Genomic DNA, 21,498 nt, shown 5'->3' on the forward strand with positions numbered 1-21,498 from the left:
ACAAAACCCTAGGTTTGATTCCACAGTACCACATACACAGAAAAATACAGAAGTGGGCCCGGAGCATAGCCTAGTGGTAGAGTGCTTGCCTAACATACACGAAGCCCTGGGTTCAATTCCTTGGTACCACATATAGAGAATAGGCTGGAAGTGGTGCTATGACTCATAGCAGAGCACTAGCCTTGAGCAAAAGTGTCCAAGGACAGGGCTAGGTGCAAGCCTAATGTGTTCACCTAGCATGCCCCTAGCATGAAGCCCTGGGTTTGATTTCTTGATACCACATACACAGAAAAAAATACCAGAAGTGGAACCTGTGGCTCAAGTGGCAGAGTCCTAGCATTGAACAAAAAGTGTCTAAGGACAGTGCCCAGGCCTTGAGTTCAAGCCCAAGGACTGGCAAAGGAAAAAAAAAAAAAACAAAAACAAGTCATGCTGTGGCTTAAGTGGCAGAGCATTAACCTTGAGCAAAAGTGCTCAAGGACAGTCCCAGGACTAGCCAAAATACAAGCCAGAATTAATTGTAATGCTGATTGTAGATGATTTCTTTCAGCTTGGCTTAACAAAAGCATCTGGACTTTTTTTTGTTGTTTTGGGGTTTTTTTTTTTTTTTTTCCAGTCCTGAGGCTTGAACTCAGGGTCTGGGGCACTATCCTTGGGCTTTCTCAAGGATCAAGCTCCACTCCTTTGAGCCAAAACACCATTTTCAGCTTTTTCCTGGAATCAAACCCAGGGCTTTATACATACTAGGCCAGCACTCTACCACTAGGCCATGCACCCAGCCCCTGGACTTTGTTTTCTGTTTTGTGCTGTCTCAGCCATAAGACAGGATCTGTCTCAGGTCCTGGGTCCTTTCCATTAGCATTTGCACTCAAGGCTACTGCTTGAGTCACACTTGAGATCTTTTTGGCGGTTAATTGGAGATAAGGGTCTCACAAACTCTCCTACCCAGGATGATTGGAACTAAGCCTCCTGAGTAGCTAGGATTATAGGCGTGAGCACAAGCACCTGGTTACACTGTTTTTGAAGGATGGGTAGTGTGGTATGAATGCCTTTTTTTTATATACTTGCTTTTCTTAATCTCAAAAAATTATATTTTCCATTTTAATAAGTAGTTTTCTATTTTCAATGACTTTAGTAGCCTTTCAGAATGACTATTATAATTGCCTCTAAATTTTTGTAGTTACAATTTTGTAGTTACTTTTAAAACATTTTATTACTGAAAGTATCCACATTGTCTCTGTGAAAACTATTTTCATTAAACCTAATCCTAACTTATATACAAGAAATATAATCATTTTTATGAAAATGCTATCTTTCTGGATACATGTTTTTTAAATACATGTTAGTGGTACTTTATTCTTTATGTATAAATTATATTTAATCTGTGTTGCATTTGCTTTCTGTGAGGACATAGGATGGATATAAGGTAGTTAGTACTATTCCTAAAACACAGTACTTGTTTAATAAAAGTTTTTGTCCATTGTCACTATTGTGTTCATTATTTATCTTCCTTATGCTTTGTGGGATGGATATTTTGTGGAGGGGAGGAGGTGGTAATGGAGATAAACCAGTTTCTTTTGCATGCTAGACAGGTGCTCTATCATAAAGCTGAACTCCAGTATGTATAAAGGATTTTTGGCTGTTATTTTTACAAAAGTGAGACAATTCATACTGGAAAAGACATCACTATGCTTACAGGAAAGTCTGTCCCATATCATTATTGCTCAATATCAAATTGAAAAAAATTATTGCTAGTATTTATTTGTACTTCATGTTTCTGCTTTACTGAGAATTCACATATGAGACCTGGTAGATATAATGGTAGATAGTATAGGCATAGTTGTCTGAACAGCAGGAGGAGATGAGAACAATTTCCATACTTTGTTAAGTCATACTTTTAGAAATCGTCGTTATAGTAAAGGCTATATTGAATTGGGCACTAGTGGCCTATAATCCTAGCTACTCAAGGAGGCTGAGATCTAAGGATCCCAGTTGGAACCCAGCCTGGCTAGGAAAGTCCATGAGATTCTTATCTCCAGTAAACTCAGAAAAAAAAGCTGGGAGTGGCACTGTGGCTCAAGTAATAGAGCACTAGCCTTGACTACAAAGAAGCTCAGGTGTACAGCACCCTACAGCTGAGTTCAAGCCCCAGGACCAGCACCAAAAAAAAAGCTATATTGAAGGTTCTATAACCCAACATGCATGCATATACCATCAAATTGCTCTACAGAATATTAAAGTTTTTTTTTTTTACAGAATTCAACCACCTAAAACAATCAAAGATCAATTTGTGGGAGTTGTAATTATCATATATAAGCAGAAATAGCTGAGTATGGAGGTATATACATGTAATCCTAGGACTCCCAAGATGGAGGCAGGAAGATCACAATTTCAAAGCCAGCTTGGACCACGTAACAAGACCCGGTCTCATTAACATGTCAAAATAACAGAAACAAGCAGATATAGGTCATAGAAACATCTAATGGAAAATGACCATTTGGTGTAAAGTTCAAGCATTAGTCATTTTATTTTATTATTCATTTATTTTTGCCAGTCCTGGGGCTTGAACTCAAGGGCTGAACACTGCCCTTGGCCTATCCTCAAGACTAACACTCTACCACTTGGGCCTCAGCACCACTTCCAGCTTTTTCTATGAATGTGGTACCCAGGAACCAAACCCTGATCTTCATGCATGCTAGGCAAGCACTCTACCACTAGGCCAAACCCCCAGCCCAGCCAACGTTAGTCAATTTAATAGTGAAACTGATGAATGATTGGCAAAGAAACTGAAATGATTACACAGGTAAGCTTTTTTTAGGTGATGTAAATGTAGAATTAGTAGTGTATTGCACCAGTTCATAGATATATCAAAATCCTTTAAGCTAATTTTTAAAAAGTGAATGCTATGGTATTTTTTTAATCAATTAAACTTTAAAAGAATATTCTGTCAAATATCTGAAAATCTGAACAAAAATTATACTTTGTGTGTATGTGTGTGTGTTTGCCGCTGTTGTCTTGCTATATATCCTGTTTAGTGTAGCCTGCCCTGAAACTTGATATGTACCCTAAAATGGTCTCAAATTCCCAATCCATTTTTTCTTTAAAAATGTTATAATTGTTTTGCTGGGCATGGTGGCTCAACCCTATAATTCTAGCTACTCAGGAGATTGACATTTGAGGATTGCAGTTCAAAGCTAGCCCAGGCACTAAAGACCATGAGACTCTTCAATTAACCACTAGAAAACCAGAAGTGGCACTGTGGCTCAAGTGGTAGTGTGGTATCCTTGAGCTGAAGAGCTCAGGGACAGCTCCCAGGCCCAGAGTTCAAGCCCCATGAGCAACCAAAAAAGAAAAAAAATATATAATTTTTAAATGATCTTTAGTAGTACAACGGGGTTTTAATCTGACAGGTTTATGGGTACAATGCATCTTGATCAGAGTCATCTGTGATTTTTTTTGTCAAGTTCCGTCTCATTTTTTGTCTGGGCCAGACAGAATGCCACTTATTTTCTTTTGCATAGGCTGGATGACAGGTTTTCCTATCATGGCTACACTTTACTAACTGAGATTTTATTTATTTTGTCAGTCCCGGGGCTTGAACTCAGAGCTTGGGCACTCTCCCTGAGTTTCTTTTTGCACAATACCACTTGAGCCCCAGCAAGACTTCTGTTTTTTTTCTGTTAATGTGGTACTGAGAAATCGAACCCGGGGCTTCATGAATGCTAGGCAAGCACTGTACCTCTAAGCCACATTCCCAGCCCCCGCTATTTTCTTTTTTTGTGTGAATCCTTGGGCTGTGAGCTGCGACTCTGAGGGTGAGTTTGGGCCACCTGAGCCCCAGAGGTCCTGCCACAGCTGCCAAAGAGACCACAAGTGTCCATGGTACATTTTTCCAGGATCCTTAGGCGCTGGAGCAAGCAGATTTCCTAGGCTCTGGAAGAAGAAACTTGTGATAACCCCCTCCTCCCATCTCTAGCCTTGATTAGGGGCTGCTGAACTTGACTGCAAGGGGTTGCAGGGTCTGTGACCAAGACAAAGACCCTCCGTGGCCGGTTCAGAACTACAATTCCCAGAATCCCGAGTTCACTTCCGCTTTCTTTTCCAGTGACCTTTTTTTGGGGGGGAGGGCGTAACGGGACTGCACAGGAGTACTTCCGGTTTGCGAGACGGACCCTTCCGGCGGCTCTAACTGGGACTTCGGTGTCGCCATGCAGGTCTTCCCCGCATCTCAGTTCTTGGTTACCGGAGCTTCCTCCTCAGGATCCTCCACGTCCGCTTCGCTTTCCGTGAGTGCTCCTCGGCCCCGTGGCAGAACGACCCTCTCTTTGTCCCCGTGAACCTGTGCGGTCGTTTTTTTTCTGCCCCCCCACGAGGCCACGGTTCCCGTCCCCGGGCGGATGGGCTTCGAGACTGGCTGGGGAACGCGGTGGGCCGGAGTGTGGAGCTGAGCCTGGAAGATGCCGGCTCGTCCTGGACCTCCTTTACCCATTTCGGAGCGGAAAGTGGGCCGCGCTGGTGATTTCTGTGACGTCCCCGACCCCCCTTAAGGGTAGAGGTGTGGTGCACATCTCATCCCTCGTGGGGCGGGAGCTTCCACGCACCCACGCGCAGCTTTCTCCACATCTTCATTGGATCTCTCTCCTCTAAGACTTTGCCCTTCTCCAAGAAGTGCACCCAGAAGAGGAGGAAAATGGCCACGGGGCTCCCAAGAGCCACAAAAGAGGTGAGAATGCCTCTGTAACTACAACCAACAAAAAAATTAACAAATCAAAAGAAGCAGAGGGGGGCCAGGAGTTTGGCCTAGTGGTTAAAATGCTTGCCTAGCATGCACGAAGACCCGGGTTCGATTCCTCGGTACCACATACATAGACAAAAGCCGGAAATGGTGCTGAGGCTCAAGTGGTAGAGCTCTAGCCTTGAGAAAGTCCAAGGACAGTGCTCAGGCCCTGAGCTCAAGCCCAGGACTGGCAAAAAAAAAAGAAGCAGAGGTTCACCTAAAATTTACTGTAATACTTAGTAAATAACTGAGTGCTGGGCTGAGGGCATGGCTCACGTGACGAAATGCTTCCCTCACAAGTGTGAGGTCCTAAATTCACACCCCAGTGCTGCCAAAAATTTTTCCAGTTTATTTCATTGGCATTTTAGAGGTGATATACAGCTGGGTTACATTTACATACTTCCCTTATTCTATCTCTCCCATCTCCCAAAAAAAAAAAAAAAGGAGAGGACCTGTGCGCAAGGATGGGGTTTATTGGTGCCATAATGTCCTTCCTGAACACTTACTGTGGACAACAGTCAGCTGTTTGAGTTCTTTTATTTTCCTTTATTTTTTTTACAATCTTGGGGCCTGAGCACTGTCCTTGGGCTTTCTCAAGGCTAGAGCCCTATCCCTGGAGGCAAAGCACCATTTCTAGCTTTTTCTACGTATGTGGTACCAAAGAATTGAACCTGGGTCTTTGTGTCATGCTAGGCAAACACTCTACCACTAGGCTAACCTCTAGGTGGGAGCGCTGTCCCTGAGCTCTTCAGCTCAAGGCTACCACCCTACCCCTTCAACCAAGCCCCACTTCCCATTTTCTTTTTTTTGTTTTTGTTTTTGTTTTTTGCCAGTCCTGGGCTTGAGCTCAGGGCCTGAGCACTGTCCTTGGACATTCTCAAGGCTAGAGCTCTACCACTTGAGCCTCAGCACCACTTCCGGCTTTTTTCTATGTATGTGGTACCGAAGGAATCGAACCCGGGTCTTCGTGCATGCTAGGCAAGCACTTTAACCACTAGGCCAAACTCCCGGCCCCCCACTTCCCATTTTCTAGAGGTTAAGAGTCTCAGGTCCTTTTGTGCCTGGACTGGCTTTGAACCTTGATCCTCAGATCTTAGCCTCCTGAATAGCTAGGATTACAGGGGTGAGCCACTGCACTCAGCTTGAATTCTTTTTTTAGTGTTTTTTTTCTTTTTTGTACCTGTCCTAGGTCTTGAACTCAGAGCCTAGACAAGGCTAGCACTCTACCACTAGAGCCAAAGCTCTACCTCCTGCTTCTTGGGTGCTTAATTGCCTGAGCTGGCTTCAAACTGACCTTCAGATCTAAACTTCATGAGTAGCTAGGATTACAGGAATGAGCCACCTGTGCTTGCCTATCCAGGTTCTTTATGGTCATCAACAGCCATTCCTCATCACAACCCTGTGAAATGAGCTTGGAATTCTCAACTTGAAAAAGAAGAACATGAGCACTGAGCACTTAATAAGCCAGAGGTTACTTTAGTTGGGGGAAGAAGTAGGATGGAAATTCAAAAATTGTGATTTGAGCCTATGCCAGTCCCTTCTTCAAGCCTGAACAGGGCAAATGGCAATGTTGCTGGGTTATTTATCACCTCCCCTTAGAAGTACCCATCTCCCTGCTTCCAGTTAGAAGTACTGAGTTAAAAGTACTTAAATTAATCTGAAATTCTTCAAATTCCCCATGATAATTAGTTACTGTTAATTTTGTGTGTGACACACTCCTCTGGTTTCCTCTGCAGTTAGCATAGGATAGTGACAACTCTTGTTACATAAACGATGGCGAATGCAGATGATGGTCTTTGACTTCCATGGTACCAAGGCCACAATCCAATGTAGTGGTCTAGAACTATTCTCTACCTTCCTCAGGGACACACAGTTTGACTGTGCTAAGATAGACAAGGACACCTGATGATCAGGGTTGTGTTTTGTGTTAAAGGATTTTGTGGCCTTCCGGGATGTGGTCGTGGATTTCACGCCAGAAGAGTGGAGGTTGCTGAGCCCTGCTCAGAGGACCCTGCACAGGGAGATTACACTGGAGACCTACAATCATCTCATCTCACTCGGTAAGAATGGCTTCCCTCCACACTTCAGATTTGCCTTATGAGGCAGTTTCCACCTGTCATATTCAAGCATAAAAACAAACCAAATAGCAACAATTTTCTCTTACCGTTTTCCTCTGAGTAAATCTGGTAATAGTAGTGTTGAAATCAGGTAACTTAAATTTTATATGTAACCCTTCATTTCCAAGCCATTGTTCCCAAGGCCAGAGCTCTGTTTATACTTTATCTTGCTTCCAACTCAAGATTTTAATCCACCAAGTGTTAATATTGTTTACTTTTGGTGCCAGTCCTGGGACTTGAACTCAGAGCCTGGGTGCTATCCCTGAACTTTTTTTTGGTTGTGCAGCTTGAACTCTGGGCCTGGGTGCTGTCCCTGAACTCTTCAGCTCAAGGCTACTACCCTACCCCTTGAGCCACAGTGCCACTTCCAGTTTTCTGGTGGTTAATTGGAGATAAGAGTGACACGGAGGGCCAGGAGTTTGGCCTAGTGGTTAAAGTGCTTGCCTAGCATGCATGAAGACCCGGGTTCGATTCCTTGGTACCACATATAGAAAAAAGCCGGAAGTGGTGCTGAGGCTCAAGTGGTAGAGCTCTAGCCTTGAGAAAGTCCAAGGACAGTGCTCAGGCCCTGAGCACAAGCCCAGGACTGGCAAAAAAAAAAAAGAGTGACACGGACTTTTGTGCCCAGGCTGGCTTTGAATCACAATCCTCAGATCTTAGCCTCCTGAGTAGCTAGGATTACATGCATGTGCCACTGGCACCCAGCTTATCCCAGAACTTTATGCTTAAAGCTCGTGCTCTACCATTAAAGCCACAGATCCACTTCTACCTTTTTGGGGGACTTAATTGAAGAGTCTTGAGGGCTTTCCTGCCCCTACTGGCTTTGATCCTCAGATATGAATAGCTAGGACTACAAGTATGAACCACTGCACTGACTTAATATTTCTGATTGAAGTCATCTTTCCTACTCCAATCCTCCTTTGGAAAGCTCAATATTCATAGGTCTTTTGTAATCTGAGTTTCCCTGCCATTTTAGCTCTGAGTTCTACAGTGAAATCCTATGAGCCTATAACAAAGTTTCTTGTTTTCCAACATTTGGACAGAAATTCTGCTTGTCAAATCAAAACTCATTAATAACATGGAGCAAGAGGAAGAGCCCTGGAGAGAAGAGAGAAAACATTCCCTGGAGGGCGGTCCAGGTCAGTATGAGCACAAGTAGATGGGACAGTCTATAATTCTACAAGGAGGTCAGTATGCTTCATCTATGAGAAACTCATTAGGTTTTCTGCACCTTTGGTAAGGATGTTGCCATGACCTTCCTTAGAGAATACCATCTTCAGTTGAAGGGCAGACTTTCCGATTTGCTTATCTCTTCCTTCCACTAGGAAACCTCCTTTCCAGCTTTTTGGTGGCTAAATGGGGATAAGCATCTCAAAGACCTTGCTCCCTGAGCTGACTTCAAATGGCAGTTCGCAGGTCTCAGCCTCCCAATTAGCAGGGTCACAGGCATGAGCCACTGACACGCAACTTTGTTTGTTTGTTTTTTTTGTTTTGTTTTTTGGTCTTTTTTGTTTTTGTTTTTGCTAGTCCTGGGCTTAAGCTCAGGGCCTAAGCACTGTCCTTGGATTTTTCTCAAGACTACAGCTCTACCACTTGAGCCTTAGCACCACTTCTGACTTTTTTTTTTTTTTTTTTTTTGGCCAGTCCTGGGCTTGAGCTCAGGGCCTGAGCACTGTCCTGGGACTTTCTCAACGCTAGAGCTCTACCGCTTGAGCCTCAGCACCATTTCTGGCTTTTTTCTATGTATGTGGTACGGAGGAATTGAACCCGTGTCTTCGTGCATGCTAGGCAAGCACTTTAACCACTAGGCCAAATTCCTGGACCCACTTCTGGCTTTTTCTAAGTATGTGGTACTGAGGAATTGAACCTGGGTCTTGGTGCATGCTAGGCAAGCACTCTACCACTAGGCCAAGCTCCCGGCCCCTTTATTTTGTTTTGATTTATTTTTGCCAGTCTTGGGGCATGAACTTAGGGCCTGAGCATTGTCCTTGGGCTTTCTCAGGCTAGAGCTCTACCACTTGAGCCACAGCACCACTTCTGGCTTTTTCAAGGACTCGGAACTTGTTGTGGGGCTTGAACTCGGGGTCTGGGCATTGTCCTTGAGCTCTGCAAGCTCAAGGCTAAAACTTTACCAATTTGAGCCATTGAGCCACTTCTGGTTTCCTAATGGTTAATTGGAGATAAGTGTCTCACAGATTTTCCTGCCTAGGCTGCCTGGGCATTCCTCAAATCTCATCCTCCTGAGTAGCTAACCGCTACTCAAAGCTAGCCGCTCTGTTTCTGTTTGTTTTGTTTTGTTTTTAATAGTGCCTTTTCTAGGGTTAAGAGTTTGGCCTAGTGGTAGAATGTTTGCCTAGCATACATGAAGACCAGGTTCAAGCCCTCTTACCATATACATAGAAAAAGCCAGAAGTAGTGTTGTGGCTTAAGTGGTAGAGCCTTGAGAAAGCCAAAGGACAGTGCTTAGGCCCTGAATTCAAGCCCCAGGACTGGCAATAATAATAATAATAATAATAATAATAATAATAATAATATCTTTTCTCAGTACTCTTGGCATTCTTTTTTTTTTTTTTTTTTGCCACTCCTGGGATTGAACTCAGAGCCTGAGCACTGTCCTTAGACCTTCTCAAGGCTAGAGCTCTTCAACTTGAGCCTCAGCACCACTTCTGGCTTTTTTCTATGTATGGGGTACCGAGGAATCGAACCTGAGTCTTCGTGCATGCTAGGCAAGCACTCTACCACTAGGCCAAACTCCCGGCTTAGCATTCCTTTTAAAAATCACTTGGCTGAGAAACTAACAATTCACTTTTGGTCTACCAGTTTTGGTACTTTGACCTTATTTTTTTCTTGCCAGTTTGGAGCTCGAACTCAGGACCTGGGCACTGTCCTTGAGCTTTCTCAAGGCTAGCACTCTAGCACTTGAGCCACTTTACCACTTCTGGCCTCTTCTGTATATGTAGTACCAAGTAATCAAACCCTGGCCTTTTTGCATGCTAGATAAGCACTCTACCATTAGACCACACTGGACTGAAAGTATAGTCTTGTGAGGAGTGTCTGTGTAAAAAACAGCTTGTATTATAAACATGGTGATCCATGGGCAAGGCAAAACAGCCTCAACTTCATGACAGCTCTGAAAACGCTTCTTTCTTCAGCAGAATCAAAGCCAGAAACTCAGCATTATCCTTCCTGCCCTCTCATGTTCTCCAGTCAGCAAGACCTCAGCAAACATCTGTGGCCAAGTCCTCTGCCTCAGCTCTTCTCAGATTTATGCGCAGGATCTCACCACTTTCCATGGAAACATTATCTAGAAGATCTGAAGCAATGGCAGGAACAGTTCTTTGATCAAGAGTCCTTGAGAAACAAAGCAGAAACTCAAGTGAGAGAACAAGAGTCCAGGCTCCTGTGTGGGAGCCTAAGCAAAGGTGGCTGTTCAAAAGCCCTTCCTAGTCTAGCTGAAGATCATCTACTAAGGCACAAGGAAGATGGCCTGATGTTGGAAACAAAGTCCAGCCTGGAACAGAAGGCAGACCTTGAGGAAGCAGCCAAAGTCTTTCATGATTTAAATGTGTCACGGTTTCGAGTGCTCAAATATGAAAAGCTTAGGCTGAGATTTATGAAGGAGTCAAATCTACGTAGCCTCCAGAAGACACACTCAAGAGAGACACCTTACATGCACACTGAGTGGGGCCAGAACCTTAGCAGACTACCAGTCCTCATACAAACCCTGAAGACACACTTTGGAGACAAGCCTTTTATGTGCCAAGAATGTGGGCGAGGCTTTACCTGGAAGTCAAACCTCATCACACACCAGAGAATGCACTCTGGGGAGAAACCTTACGTGTGCAAGGATTGTGGCCGAGGCTTTACCTGGAAGTCAAACCTCTTCACACATCAGCGGATACACTCCGGGGTCAAGCCTTATATGTGTCAAGAATGTGGACAGAGCTTCAGCCTGAAGTCCAACCTCATCACCCACCAGCGGTCACACACAGGGGAGAAACCATATGTGTGCAAGGAATGTGGGAGTGGATTTCGCCAGCATTCACACCTCATCCGACACAAAAGGACACATTCAGGAGAGAAGCCTTATGTCTGTACAGAGTGCCAGCAGAGGTTTAGCCAAAAGTCACACCTTGTCAGACACTTGAGGACACATACAGGAGAGAAACCATACATTTGCACTGAATGTGGGCGTGGCTTTAGCTGGAAGTCCAACCTCCTCACACATCAGAGGACTCACTCTGGGGTGAAGCCTTATGTGTGCCTAGAGTGTGGGCAGAGTTTCAGCCTGAAATCCAACCTCTCTAAACACCAGAGGGCACATGCAGGGGAGAAGCCCTTTGGGTGCACAGAATGTGGGCACAGCTTTACCCGGAAATCCTCGCTTGTCTCACACCAGAAGAAACACTCAGGGGAGAAGCTATTTGTATGCCGGGAATGTAAGAGAAGCTTTAATGATAAATTGACCCTCCTCACACACCAGAGAATACATTCTGGGGAAAAGCCTTTCATGTGCAGAGAGTGTGGTCAGAGGTTTCGACAAAAGCCTAACCTGTTTAGACACAAGAGGGCACACTCAGGTGACTCGGTATGCAAGGAATGTGGGCAAGGCTTTTGTGATAAACTCACTCTCATTAAACACGAGAGGGCGCACTTGGGGAAAAAGGTGCAGGTGTGTATGCAGTGTGGGCAAGGCTTTAGCCGGCAGTCACACCTCCTGAGGCACCAGAGGACACATTCGGGAGAGAAGCCTTACGGTTGCAGGAAATGTAATAGGGCCTTCAGTAGGAAGTCAAATCTCAGGCACCAGAGGACACACCATATAGATTCTATCTGTGTGCAAGGAGTATAGCAAAGAATAGTATAGTTGGGGAGTCACCATCAGATACCAGAAGACACAGAGCAGTGGTTTGAGTAATAGCTGTGGTGGTTATAGTGTGTCTGACACCAGCTGGCTAAGACTTGCACAGCTGTCACCTGAAGGAGACTTTCCTACACATGTTCTTCCATCCTGGAAATGCTGTGTGAGACTTTTAAAACAGGTTAAAATTAAGGAATGGAGATGTCCCATATCATTTTCTAAGATCACAATACTCCTTCCACAAACGATGACAAAAGTGACACAATACTACAAGTTGTCTTTGATGTCTGTCTTGCCTGGCAGCTGAGAACAAGAGACCCTGGCATGCGCTATGACCAATTTCATCTTTGTTCCTTAGCCCAATCAGCCTTGAAGAGTTTGGGGGATGGGGAATTTACTGGGACACAAGGTTTTATTGTTTGACAGGCTATAAATATTCTAGCTGCAGGTTTTGGGAAGAATTGTCTAGTTTTTAAATACTCTGCCCTTCGCTGCTTCCTAAGACTTCCTCTGGTTCCAAATCAGTTCACACAAAGATATTTATTCATTGACTGAGGTATTTAGCTAATACATGATGTTACAATGAAGAAAACACAGAAGTAGAAAATGAAATTGTTTTCTGTTCTTTGAATTAGCATACACTGACCCTATAAATAACCCTTGGATTTAAGACTTTCTAACTATTGTAAAATGTACCAGTTTTCTGGTTGAGAATATTGTCTTGTTAAGGGTAGCGTCTCACAAATTACTTTAAAAGTGCTGGGTTCCGGGCCGGGAGTTTGGCCTAGTGGTAGAGTGCTTGCCTAGCATGCACGAAGACCTGGGTTCAATTCCTTGGTACCACATACATAGAAAAAAAAAAGGGGTGGGCTGGAAGTGGTGCTGAGGCTCAAGTGGTAGAGCTCTAGCCTTGAGAAAGTCCAAGGACAGTGCTCAGGCCCTGAGCCCAAGCCCAGGACTGGCAAAAAAAAAAAAAAGTTCACACTTAAGCCGGTGCGGTGGTTCATGCCTATAATCCTAGCTACTCAAGAGGCTGAGATCTAGTGTTTAATTGGGTATGAGTCTCACAGAACACCCTAACAACACCCGAGGAACAAGCTGCCAAATTACCATATGCAACTTTATTAAAAAAGAGGAAATCTAATTGCCGGTGGCCCAAGCCTGTAATCCTAGCTGTTCTGAGATTGAAGATCAAGGTCTAGACTTGTCCAGGCAAAAAAAGTCCATAAAACAACATTTCATTTCCAGTTAACCAGAAAAATGGATATATGAGGGTGGGAGTGTGGCTCAGTGGTAGAGTACTTGCCTAGCATGCATGAAGCCCTGTGTTCGAGTCCTCAGTACCACATACACAGGGGGTGGGGGAGAAAGGCCGGGCAACTAAATAACCAGGACACCTTGGACTAGAACAGAGTGTTAGAGATAGCCGGGGAGCCGGGAGTTTGGCCTAGTGGTCAAGTGCCCAGGATCGATTCCTCAGTGCTACATACCCCGAAGAAGCTGGAAGTGGTGCTGAGGCTCAAGCGGTAGAGCTCTAGAGCTGAGAAAGTCCACGGACAGTGCTCGGGCCCTGAGTTCAAGTCCAGGACCGGCACAAAAAAAAAAAGGAAAACACGACGACTTGGGGTGTAATTCACTATCCCAGGTCCCTGGCAGAACCCGTCGTCCCTTTGGTACACAAGCACAAAAGGTGTGCAGCATCACCTACACGCAGATCACCGCCACCGAGCTTTCGGTCACGGCGCACCCTCGCAGAGCCTCACGAAGTCGCGCTGAAGTTACAGGCGCAAGGGAGTGCCGCAGTGCCGGCTGGGAAATGTAGTTCTGTATTGAGGGAGCGCGCACCTGCGCAATACCCTCTGGGGACTAGAAGTTCGCCGGACTCCAACGTCTGAGGCCACACCTCAGATCTTGAGGGGTCCCGCGATGCTCCATCGGCGCGTGGGATTCTGGGTAATGAAGTCACAGCGGCGAATTGTAACCGTTTCCATAGCCTGCGGCTTGGTTAGGTGAGATAACGCCCGGCCAGGCGTGATCAGAAGGTTCTCGCCCTGGTCAGGAAGGGTAGGGGGTGGGGTGAATATGGGAACACCTTCAGTGTGTATAGTCTGTGTCACTGTTAGTGTATAACTGTGTGACAGATTAACTGTGCCAACGTTGTATAGCTCGTAGCTGTGCGAGTGCTTCTGTGTGACTGTGTCCTGCAGTTTCTGAGTGTAAAATTAAATTTGTGTGTTTGTGTGTGACTGTCTCAGTGAGTCTAACTGTATGACTGAGGGGTGTGTATCCGTCACATGTGTGTGTCTCACCTGACACAACGGAAGTGGAGTGAGTGTAACAACAGATGTGATTATGTGACCATGATCATCTGTTTCTTTTTAGGTATAAATTTGCATGTGCAATTATGAGAAGTATTACCTTGTATGTCAGAGTGCTATACATTAGAGTATTGTAGGTTACCAACTCTGGGTGCTAGTACGGCATTATGAGGTATTATGGGTATGACTTTTGCTATTTAAATGAATATGTGCTTGAGTAAAAATTTGTATCTGGAGCATCTTGCACTCTAAGCACAGAAATAGTAAAATTATTTGCCCAGGTGTGCAGTTAATAAGCACTGATGGTTCATGTCTGTAAACCTAGCTACTCAGGAGGCCAAGGTCCAGGTTCCAAGTGTCAGCCTTGGCAGGAAGGTCTGTAAGATGCTTATCTCACAGACCAATTAACCAACAAAAAGTGGTTAATTCTACCTTGCTTGGAAAAGAGGGTTGTCCCAGGCAGAAGGATAAGCAAAAACAGGAATACCAGGAGGACTAGATAGTGTTTGAGGTACAGCAAAGAGAACTGTGTCTGGAGTATGGAAAAGGGAGAAAGGAAGGAAATAAGGTCAGATGGATAGAGAGCGGAAAGCCTCTTTCCATACTCTGTCTATGAGCCTATGGCTCATGCCTACAATCCTAGGTATTCAGGAGACTTAAGATCAGAGGATCCCAATTCAAAGCTAGCCTGGGCAGAAAAGTCCCAGTGAGATTCCTATCTCCAATCAACCACTCAAAACCCAGAGGTAAAGCTGTGGCCCAAGGTAAGCCCCACAATAGTGGCTCACACTATAATCCTAGCTACTCAAAAAAGCTGAGATCTGAGGATTATGGTTCAAAGGGACATGAGATTCTAATCTCCAATTAACCTCTAGAAAATAGGAAATGGGACTTGCCTCAAGGGTAGGGTGGTAGCCTAGAGCTGTAGAGCTCAGGGACAACGCCCAGGCCCAGGGGTAGGAAAGCCAGAGCCAAATCACAAGCTGTCTTTGTGCCTTCATGAGCACAGAACCAACATGTTTTTGTTGATATCAGCCTCTGTGTACTTAATATGTTAAAACTTCCAGATCTGTTTTCAGAACTTGGAATAAGTGTGGCCTGTATAGAGGAAGATATGGAACTAGGTATTGATAGTCATAGCTATTTGGAGAGTGACATCAGGGGATCTCTGTTCAGTGCTATCCAGGCAGGAATGTCCATGCAACTCTTATTTCCAATTAACCAACAAAAGCCAAGAAGTGGAGTTGTGGCTCTAAAGAACCAGCATTGAGGAAAAGACCAACTAAGACAGGGTTTTAAGCCCACTGTAGTGCACTGATTTGGCACATGCTTCCGCTCAAGTGCACGCACATATGTGCACACACTGGGAGGAGGATATGGGAATGATAAAGGGTAAGTAGTTCTCTCATTATGCTTCTCATATCAGCAGTATAGATCTAGCGTGTCATTTTGTGTGTGGGGGGGTGGTCATGGGTTTGAACTGGGTCTGGGCAATGTCCCTGAGCTCTTCAGCTCAAGGCTACCATCCTACCCCTTGAGCCACAACCCCACTTCCCATTTTCTATTGGTTAATTGGAGATAAGAGTTTCATGGTCTTTTTCTATGTATGTGGTACTGAGGAATTGAACCTGGGGCTTCATGCATACTAGGTAAGCACTCTAACCCTTGGCCAAACTCCCAGCCCTATCACATGTTAGCTCAACCTCAGAGGATTCTTGGTGGCAAAACAAACAAACAAATGCTCGCAATGATTGTAGAAAAGCCTTTAGCCATGACCTCTTTCTCAGTGCCCATCAGAAGACTTATATTGGAGAGAAATCAAAAGGAATGTAAGGAATGTAACAAAGTCTTCAGGCAAAGCACACACCTTGCCCAATATTAGAGAATCCACAGGGGAGAGAAACCCTTTGCACACAGTGTATGTAGGAAGGCCTTCAGCTGATAACATACCTTGTTAAACATCAAAGGATTTACACAGGAGAGAAACCATATGGATGTGAGTGTAACAAAGCCTTCAGACAGAGTTACACACCTTAGTCAGCATCAGATTCACACCAGAGAGACACCCTCTGAATGTAATCAGTATGGAATAGCTTTCATGAGATGCACAGCACTTACTGTTCATCAATTCACACAGGAGAATGACCTTTCAAATATAATGAATGTGGGAAGGCTTTCACATCTTAATATGAGAGGATCCATAAAGAAGAAAAGCCTTATAAAGTGAAACAAATATGAGAAGGTTTTAGGACAGATTCCCAACTTAATTGACATCATAGAATTCATTCTGTAGTAAATGTGGGAAAGCCTTCAGTGAGTCCTTAGTTTTGGTTCACCATAAGAGAAGTCACACAGGAGAGAAACCCTATGAATGTAACAAATGTGGGAAGGTCTGCAGTTGTAGCTCATACCTTAGCCAACATCGGAGAATTCATATGCCAGAGAAACCCTATGAATGCTGGGAAAGTCTTCTACCAGATCCTATCACTTAGGCTGTACCAGAGAATCTATGCTGGAGAGAAATCCTATAAATGTAACAAGTGTAGCTGTGCCTCAGCCCTTAAACATCTTTGTAGAATTCATAATAGAGAAACCCTCTCACTCTAATAACTATAGGAAAGAAAGCAGTCACTGTTCAGTCTTGATGGATATCTGTGAATTATTTAGTTAGCAATTTCATGAAAGCAGTACATGCAGAAGAGTCTTCAGTTCATGATGGTTATTTGACATGGCCCAAATAGTGGACAGCTGATAACGTGTCGATTTGTTATACAGCTCATTATAAACCATAAGGCACAAAGTAGTTATTGTCTCCCAAACTAATGGTTAATAAGAGATTGCCATATAGACCTCAAAACAAAGATAGCTCCTTAGGGGTATTAAGAGAGAATTTAGTCACTTTTATTTGAGAAATTAAAGCTATGAGGAGTGATGGGGTTAAATATTCAGCAGTAAGTATCTTTTGGTGTACACCATGTGGATAAAGCTTTTCCAAGGAGAAATAAAACAGGAAGATTCAGATGAGAGACAGACATCAGCTAATGTTGTTTCTTGGATCCGAATGCAGTCAGGCACAATAGTGATACCATCCTATTCTTTTATGTGACAGAACAATTTCCTTGTTTTCATTTAATTTGATTTAGACTTTTGCTTCTTAAAATTAGAATACTTACTCACATACCCTATATTTACTACTTATGTAAGAAATCTTTAATCTTTCTGTATTTATGATATAACAAGTATACAGAAGCTAAGTTCACAGCATACAGAATGCTGAGCAAATTGTTATTAGGTTAAATTTAATTTAAGCAGCTGGGTGCAATGGCTCACCCCTGTAATCCTAGCTATTCAGGAGGCTGAAGTCTGAAGATCATGGTTCAAAGCCAGCCCAGGCACTAAAGAACATAACTCTTCAATTAATCATTAGAAAATGGGAAGTGGGGTTGTGGCTCAAGGGGTAGGATGGTAGCCTAGAGCTAAAGAGCTCAGGGACAATGCTCGGGCCCAGGGGTAGGTCAGATAGTCTGGAACTGAAGATCTTGACTGAGCTCAGCACCCAGTTCCAGAATTCAAGCCCCATAACCCACAAAAAACATTAAGCCAGGTACTATAATGATAACCACGCAGGAAATTGAGATTTGAGGATTGTGGTTTGAAGCCAGCCCAGGCCAGAAAGTTCATCATACTCTTATCTCAAAATAACTACCAAAGGGATAGAAATAGAGGTATGGTTCAAGTGGTAGTATTGTGCCCAAAGTTCACATTCCCCCTAAAAGACCACCAGCGTCCACGACCAATGCAAACAACAAAGAGCACTTTATTACCAAGCTCAAGCTTGGTCCTCCACGCCTTAGAAACCAGTGACGCTTGGAGGCCCTGAGTACAGAATTAGCACAGCTTTTATAGTACAGAATAAACAAATTTTAGTTTTCATTCTCACAGCCTCATGTTTTAGTTAACTCTTACATAGAGACATTTCACAATTTTTTATGTTATGGTTTCCCACAGAAGTTTAGTCTTAGGTGTCCTTGCTAGCTGTGGGACACAGCTGTAGTCCTAGAGATGATCTTTGAATGTCCTCGCTAGCTGTCTGAGTAAACAGCTGATGGAGCATCTTACAGTTCTGAGAAGAGGCAGTTAGGAGATTTCTCAGAATTTTACAAAACGGAGACTGCTTAGAAATAACTTTTTACTAAAGTTCATCAAACTTCAAAATTAATTTAGGCCTCACAGTAGAGTACCAGCCTTGTGCAGAAAAAAATAAAGGCTAACATCCAGGCCCTAAATTCAGACCCAAGTACTGGCACCTTAGAAAGAGTATGTTATTCTGTTTCACAGGACAACTATGTTTAAATTCACCTAGTAAAATTCCTTCACAGGTTAGGGATTAAAATCATTTGTGGCAATTTTTAATTAGACTGTAAAGAGACATTGGTATCTAAGCAAATTATTGATCCATTGGTTTAATGATGTCTCTTCATCCTAAAGTAAGGATGTGATCTTCCTCTCCTCTTCCCCCTCCTCCTCCTCCTCCTCTTTCTCCTTCTTCTTCGCCAGTCCCTGGGCTTGTTCTCAGGGCCTGAGAGCTATCCTTGGGATTCTCAAGGTTAGAGCTCTTAATTTATATGGCAGAATATAACATGGTCACATTGTAAAGGAGGACTTAACACTACTAAACTACTCAGAAAAAGCTAGATGTCATGTGGATCAAGTGGTAGAGAACTACCCTTGAGCAAAAAAATCTCAGGTGGTCAGGAGTGTGGTAGAGTGCTTGCCTAACATGCACAAAGCCCTAGGTTCCAATCCTAGGTACCACATACACAGAAAAAGCTGTAAGTGGTGCTTGGCTTAAGCCTTGCTTGGCTGAAGTGGTACTAGTTCTCTAGACTTGAGAAAGCTCAAGGACAGTGCCCACTCCCTGAGTTCAAGCACCAAGACCTGAAAAAATAGGGAAAAAAAGATCTTCACATTAGAGCTCATATGAATGTGTGTGTGTGTGTGAGAAAGAGAGAGACAGAGAGAGACAGAGAGCGATACATGCTGACACTTGAACTTAGGGCCTGGGTGCTCCCACCCACCCCCCACCCCCGCTTTTTTTTTTTTTTTTGCAAAAAGCTGGCATTCTACTACTTGTACCATAACTCCACTAAAATTTTTTTGCTGGCTAATAGGAGATAGAGTCTCACAGACTTTTTATTTATTTATTTTCTGTGGGTCATGGGGCTTGAACTCTGGGCCTGAGTACTGTCCCTGAGCTCTTCAGCTCAAGGTTACCGCCCTACCCCTTGAGCCACAGCCCCCCTTCCCGTTTCCTAGTGATTAATTCGAGATAAGAGTTTCACGTTTTTTTAGTCCTCGGGCTGGCTTTGAACTGTGATCCTCAGGTCTCAGCCGCCTGAGTAGCTAGGATTACAGGCATGAGCCACCATTGCCCCGGCCTGCCGGGTTCAGTCAACTGAGACCCGAGAGGGAACCGTACCTAAATGAGTGGGACAGACAAACACAAAGAAATGAGACCAAGACAGTGTTCTCATCAAGGTCTGTTTATTGAAAGTCAGAGGGGGTTTATGTAGGGCTCTAAAGCAGGGGCTAGCGCAGCGGAATTTTTAATTTGCAAGATTCATTATAGGCAGGAAAAGGGGTTTGTGAGAATCTAATTATAAGAAGGAAAGGGAGTTTGGGAAGACAGGAGATGGAGCAAGACGACCTGTCGAGATAACACTTCAAACATTTCTTTAACGTAAATCAGAATGGTCTACAAATCAACTGTCAAGATAGCAGTCCAGATGTTTCTTAACACAGATCAAAGCAACTTAAAGCTATTACTAAGCCCATCATATTAAAAGTCCTAGGCAACAAGTTAAGAGACCCAGAGGCAGTCTCCAACACACCATGGCCTGGGAAATTTACCATTTTTTTAAAAATATTTTTATTGTAATTAATAAAAGTGTTACATGATATTTGCCAGATAGAAGGTGCATTAATTCACATACATTGATACCCTTTCACATGTCTTGGTCCCCATTACCCTCCTCCCCACCCTCCGAAATTTACCATTTTAAACCAAACAATTCTGTGGCTTTTAACACATTCACAGTGCTGGGCAACAACTACCTATTTCCAAACTGTTTCCGTCATTTCAAAGAAGCACTCCCCATCAATCAATTTTTCCTTTTCTTCCCCAAATCCCCAGGTAGGCATTAATTCATGTCCTATCTGACTCCCCTCCCCCAGTCCCGTCCCTGCCAGAGCAGCCTCCTTCACCCCATCCTCAGATAGAGGAGCGGATTTACTTTGTCATTGGCCCCATTGGCTACTCCCGCCGAACTACAAGACCCAGAGTCCTTTACGCCAGTCATAGACTACATTTCCCAGCTGCCACCGGGGTTGTTTCAGTGCTGTTGGTTCCAGTACCTCAGCTTCCAAGGCACCGAGGAAGAAGAAACGAGGGGCTTACGCAGACACCTGAGAGTCGGCAGGTGGGACCTATGCTCCAGATCAGCCTGCATGGAGCAGTTGTTGGGGTGTCTGAGAGCGATGAGGTTCTCGGAGTGTGCGTTCATACCTAGTTTGGCCTGTTCAGGGTTGCTGTGAGGCCTGCACGCGTGCGGCCAGAGGGTCGCTTGAGGTCCGAGTCTGTGCGTCACGTGTGCGGCCCGGCGGGAAGCCCGCGTGCCACGTGACCCCGTATCACCGGCGGTGTGTGTGTGTGGGGGGGGGTGTGGAATGGTGTGAACAGGGGCATCCCCCAACTCCCGTGATTGTAGGGACCCAAAGGACCCAGGATATTCAGCTTGCCACGGTGTCTGTCCTTAGGCCTGGACGGCCACCCTGGGCAGTTAAATTGTGACAAAGTAGTGAAGACCCCCTCCCCCCGCGCTGGCACCAGGACCTGAATTAACACCCCCCCCCTTTTTATTATCCCAACCAGGGATATGGTGCTGCTCTTTTGGCTGGATCACACGTCTTACAGAACCTTTACAGAGGTACTTTATATGTAAGTAGCATTTGTAAATGTGATTGTATTTTACAATCTGGGTTTCTCTGTGTGTGTGTGTGGTGGTTCTGGAGCTTGAACTTAGGGCCTGGCCACTGTTCCTCAGCTTTTGTGCTCGTCTGCCACTTGAATCACAGCTTCACTTCTGGCCTTTTTTTTTTTTTTTGCCAGTCCTGGGCTTGAGCTCAGGGCCTGAGCACTGTCCTGGGATTTTCTCAAGGCTAGAGCTCCACCACTTGAGCCTCAGTATCACTTCTGGCTTTTTTCTATGTATATGGTACCAAGGAATCTACCCGGGTCTTCGTGCATGCTAGGCAAGCACTCTACCACTAGGCCAAACTCCCGCCTTCCCCCCCCCAATAATTTTTTTGCTGTTGGTTGTGGGGGGCTTGAACTGTGGGCCTGGGCTCTGTCCCTGAGCTCTTCCA

The 21,498-nt window shown here is 44.5% G+C and overlaps 2 protein-coding genes across 4 annotated transcripts in view; both read left to right on the plus strand.

Moving 5' to 3' along the window:
- Positions 1-4,179: 4,179 nt before the first annotated feature.
- On the plus strand, positions 4,180-11,861 carry Znf875 (zinc finger protein 875). Of its 3 annotated transcripts, none has more exons than XM_090322602.1 (4): positions 4,180-4,723; positions 6,711-6,837; positions 7,938-8,033; positions 10,047-11,861. In XM_090322602.1, exons 1-4 carry the CDS (start codon positions 4,691-4,693, stop codon positions 11,744-11,746), a joined length of 1,956 nt encoding a protein of 651 aa, XP_090178728.1. In that variant the 5' UTR covers positions 4,180-4,690; the 3' UTR covers positions 11,747-11,861. The 3 variants fall into 3 exon arrangements, with proteins under 3 accessions (XP_090178728.1, XP_090178729.1, XP_090178730.1); XM_090322603.1 differs by having other exon boundaries at positions 10,050-11,861; XM_090322604.1 differs by having other exon boundaries at positions 10,102-10,287.
- An 8,592-nt stretch (positions 11,862-20,453) lies between these two features.
- Positions 20,454-21,498, plus strand: part of LOC150043919 (zinc finger protein 793-like) — a 34,741-nt gene continuing 33,696 nt past the window's right edge. The window contains exons 1-2 of the mRNA XM_090322641.1: positions 20,454-20,552; positions 21,005-21,070. The gene's annotated coding sequence lies outside the window, so the exon portion shown is untranslated. The remainder of the gene's footprint in view (positions 20,553-21,004; positions 21,071-21,498) is intronic.

The sequence above is a fragment of the Megascapheus bottae genome, chromosome 31 (assembly GCF_031878675.1).
Source record: "Megascapheus bottae isolate mThoBot1 chromosome 31, mThoBot2.hap1, whole genome shotgun sequence".
NCBI classification, from domain to species: domain Eukaryota; kingdom Metazoa; phylum Chordata; class Mammalia; order Rodentia; family Geomyidae; genus Megascapheus; species Megascapheus bottae.

What these genes read in the sequence shown, in the direction of transcription:
- Znf875 (XM_090322602.1), top strand. Translation starts at nt 4,691, where the DNA reads ATGGCCACGGGGCTCCCAAGAGCCACAAAAGAG. An exon ending in TCCCAAGAGCCACAAAAGAG is followed by an intron (nt 4,724 to 6,710) that starts GTGAGAATGCCT and finishes TTTGTGTTAAAG; the next exon opens with GATTTTGTGGCCTTCCGGGA. An exon ending in TTCCCTGGAGGGCGGTCCAG is followed by an intron (nt 8,034 to 10,046) that starts GTCAGTATGAGC and finishes TTCTTTCTTCAG; the next exon opens with CAGAATCAAAGCCAGAAACT.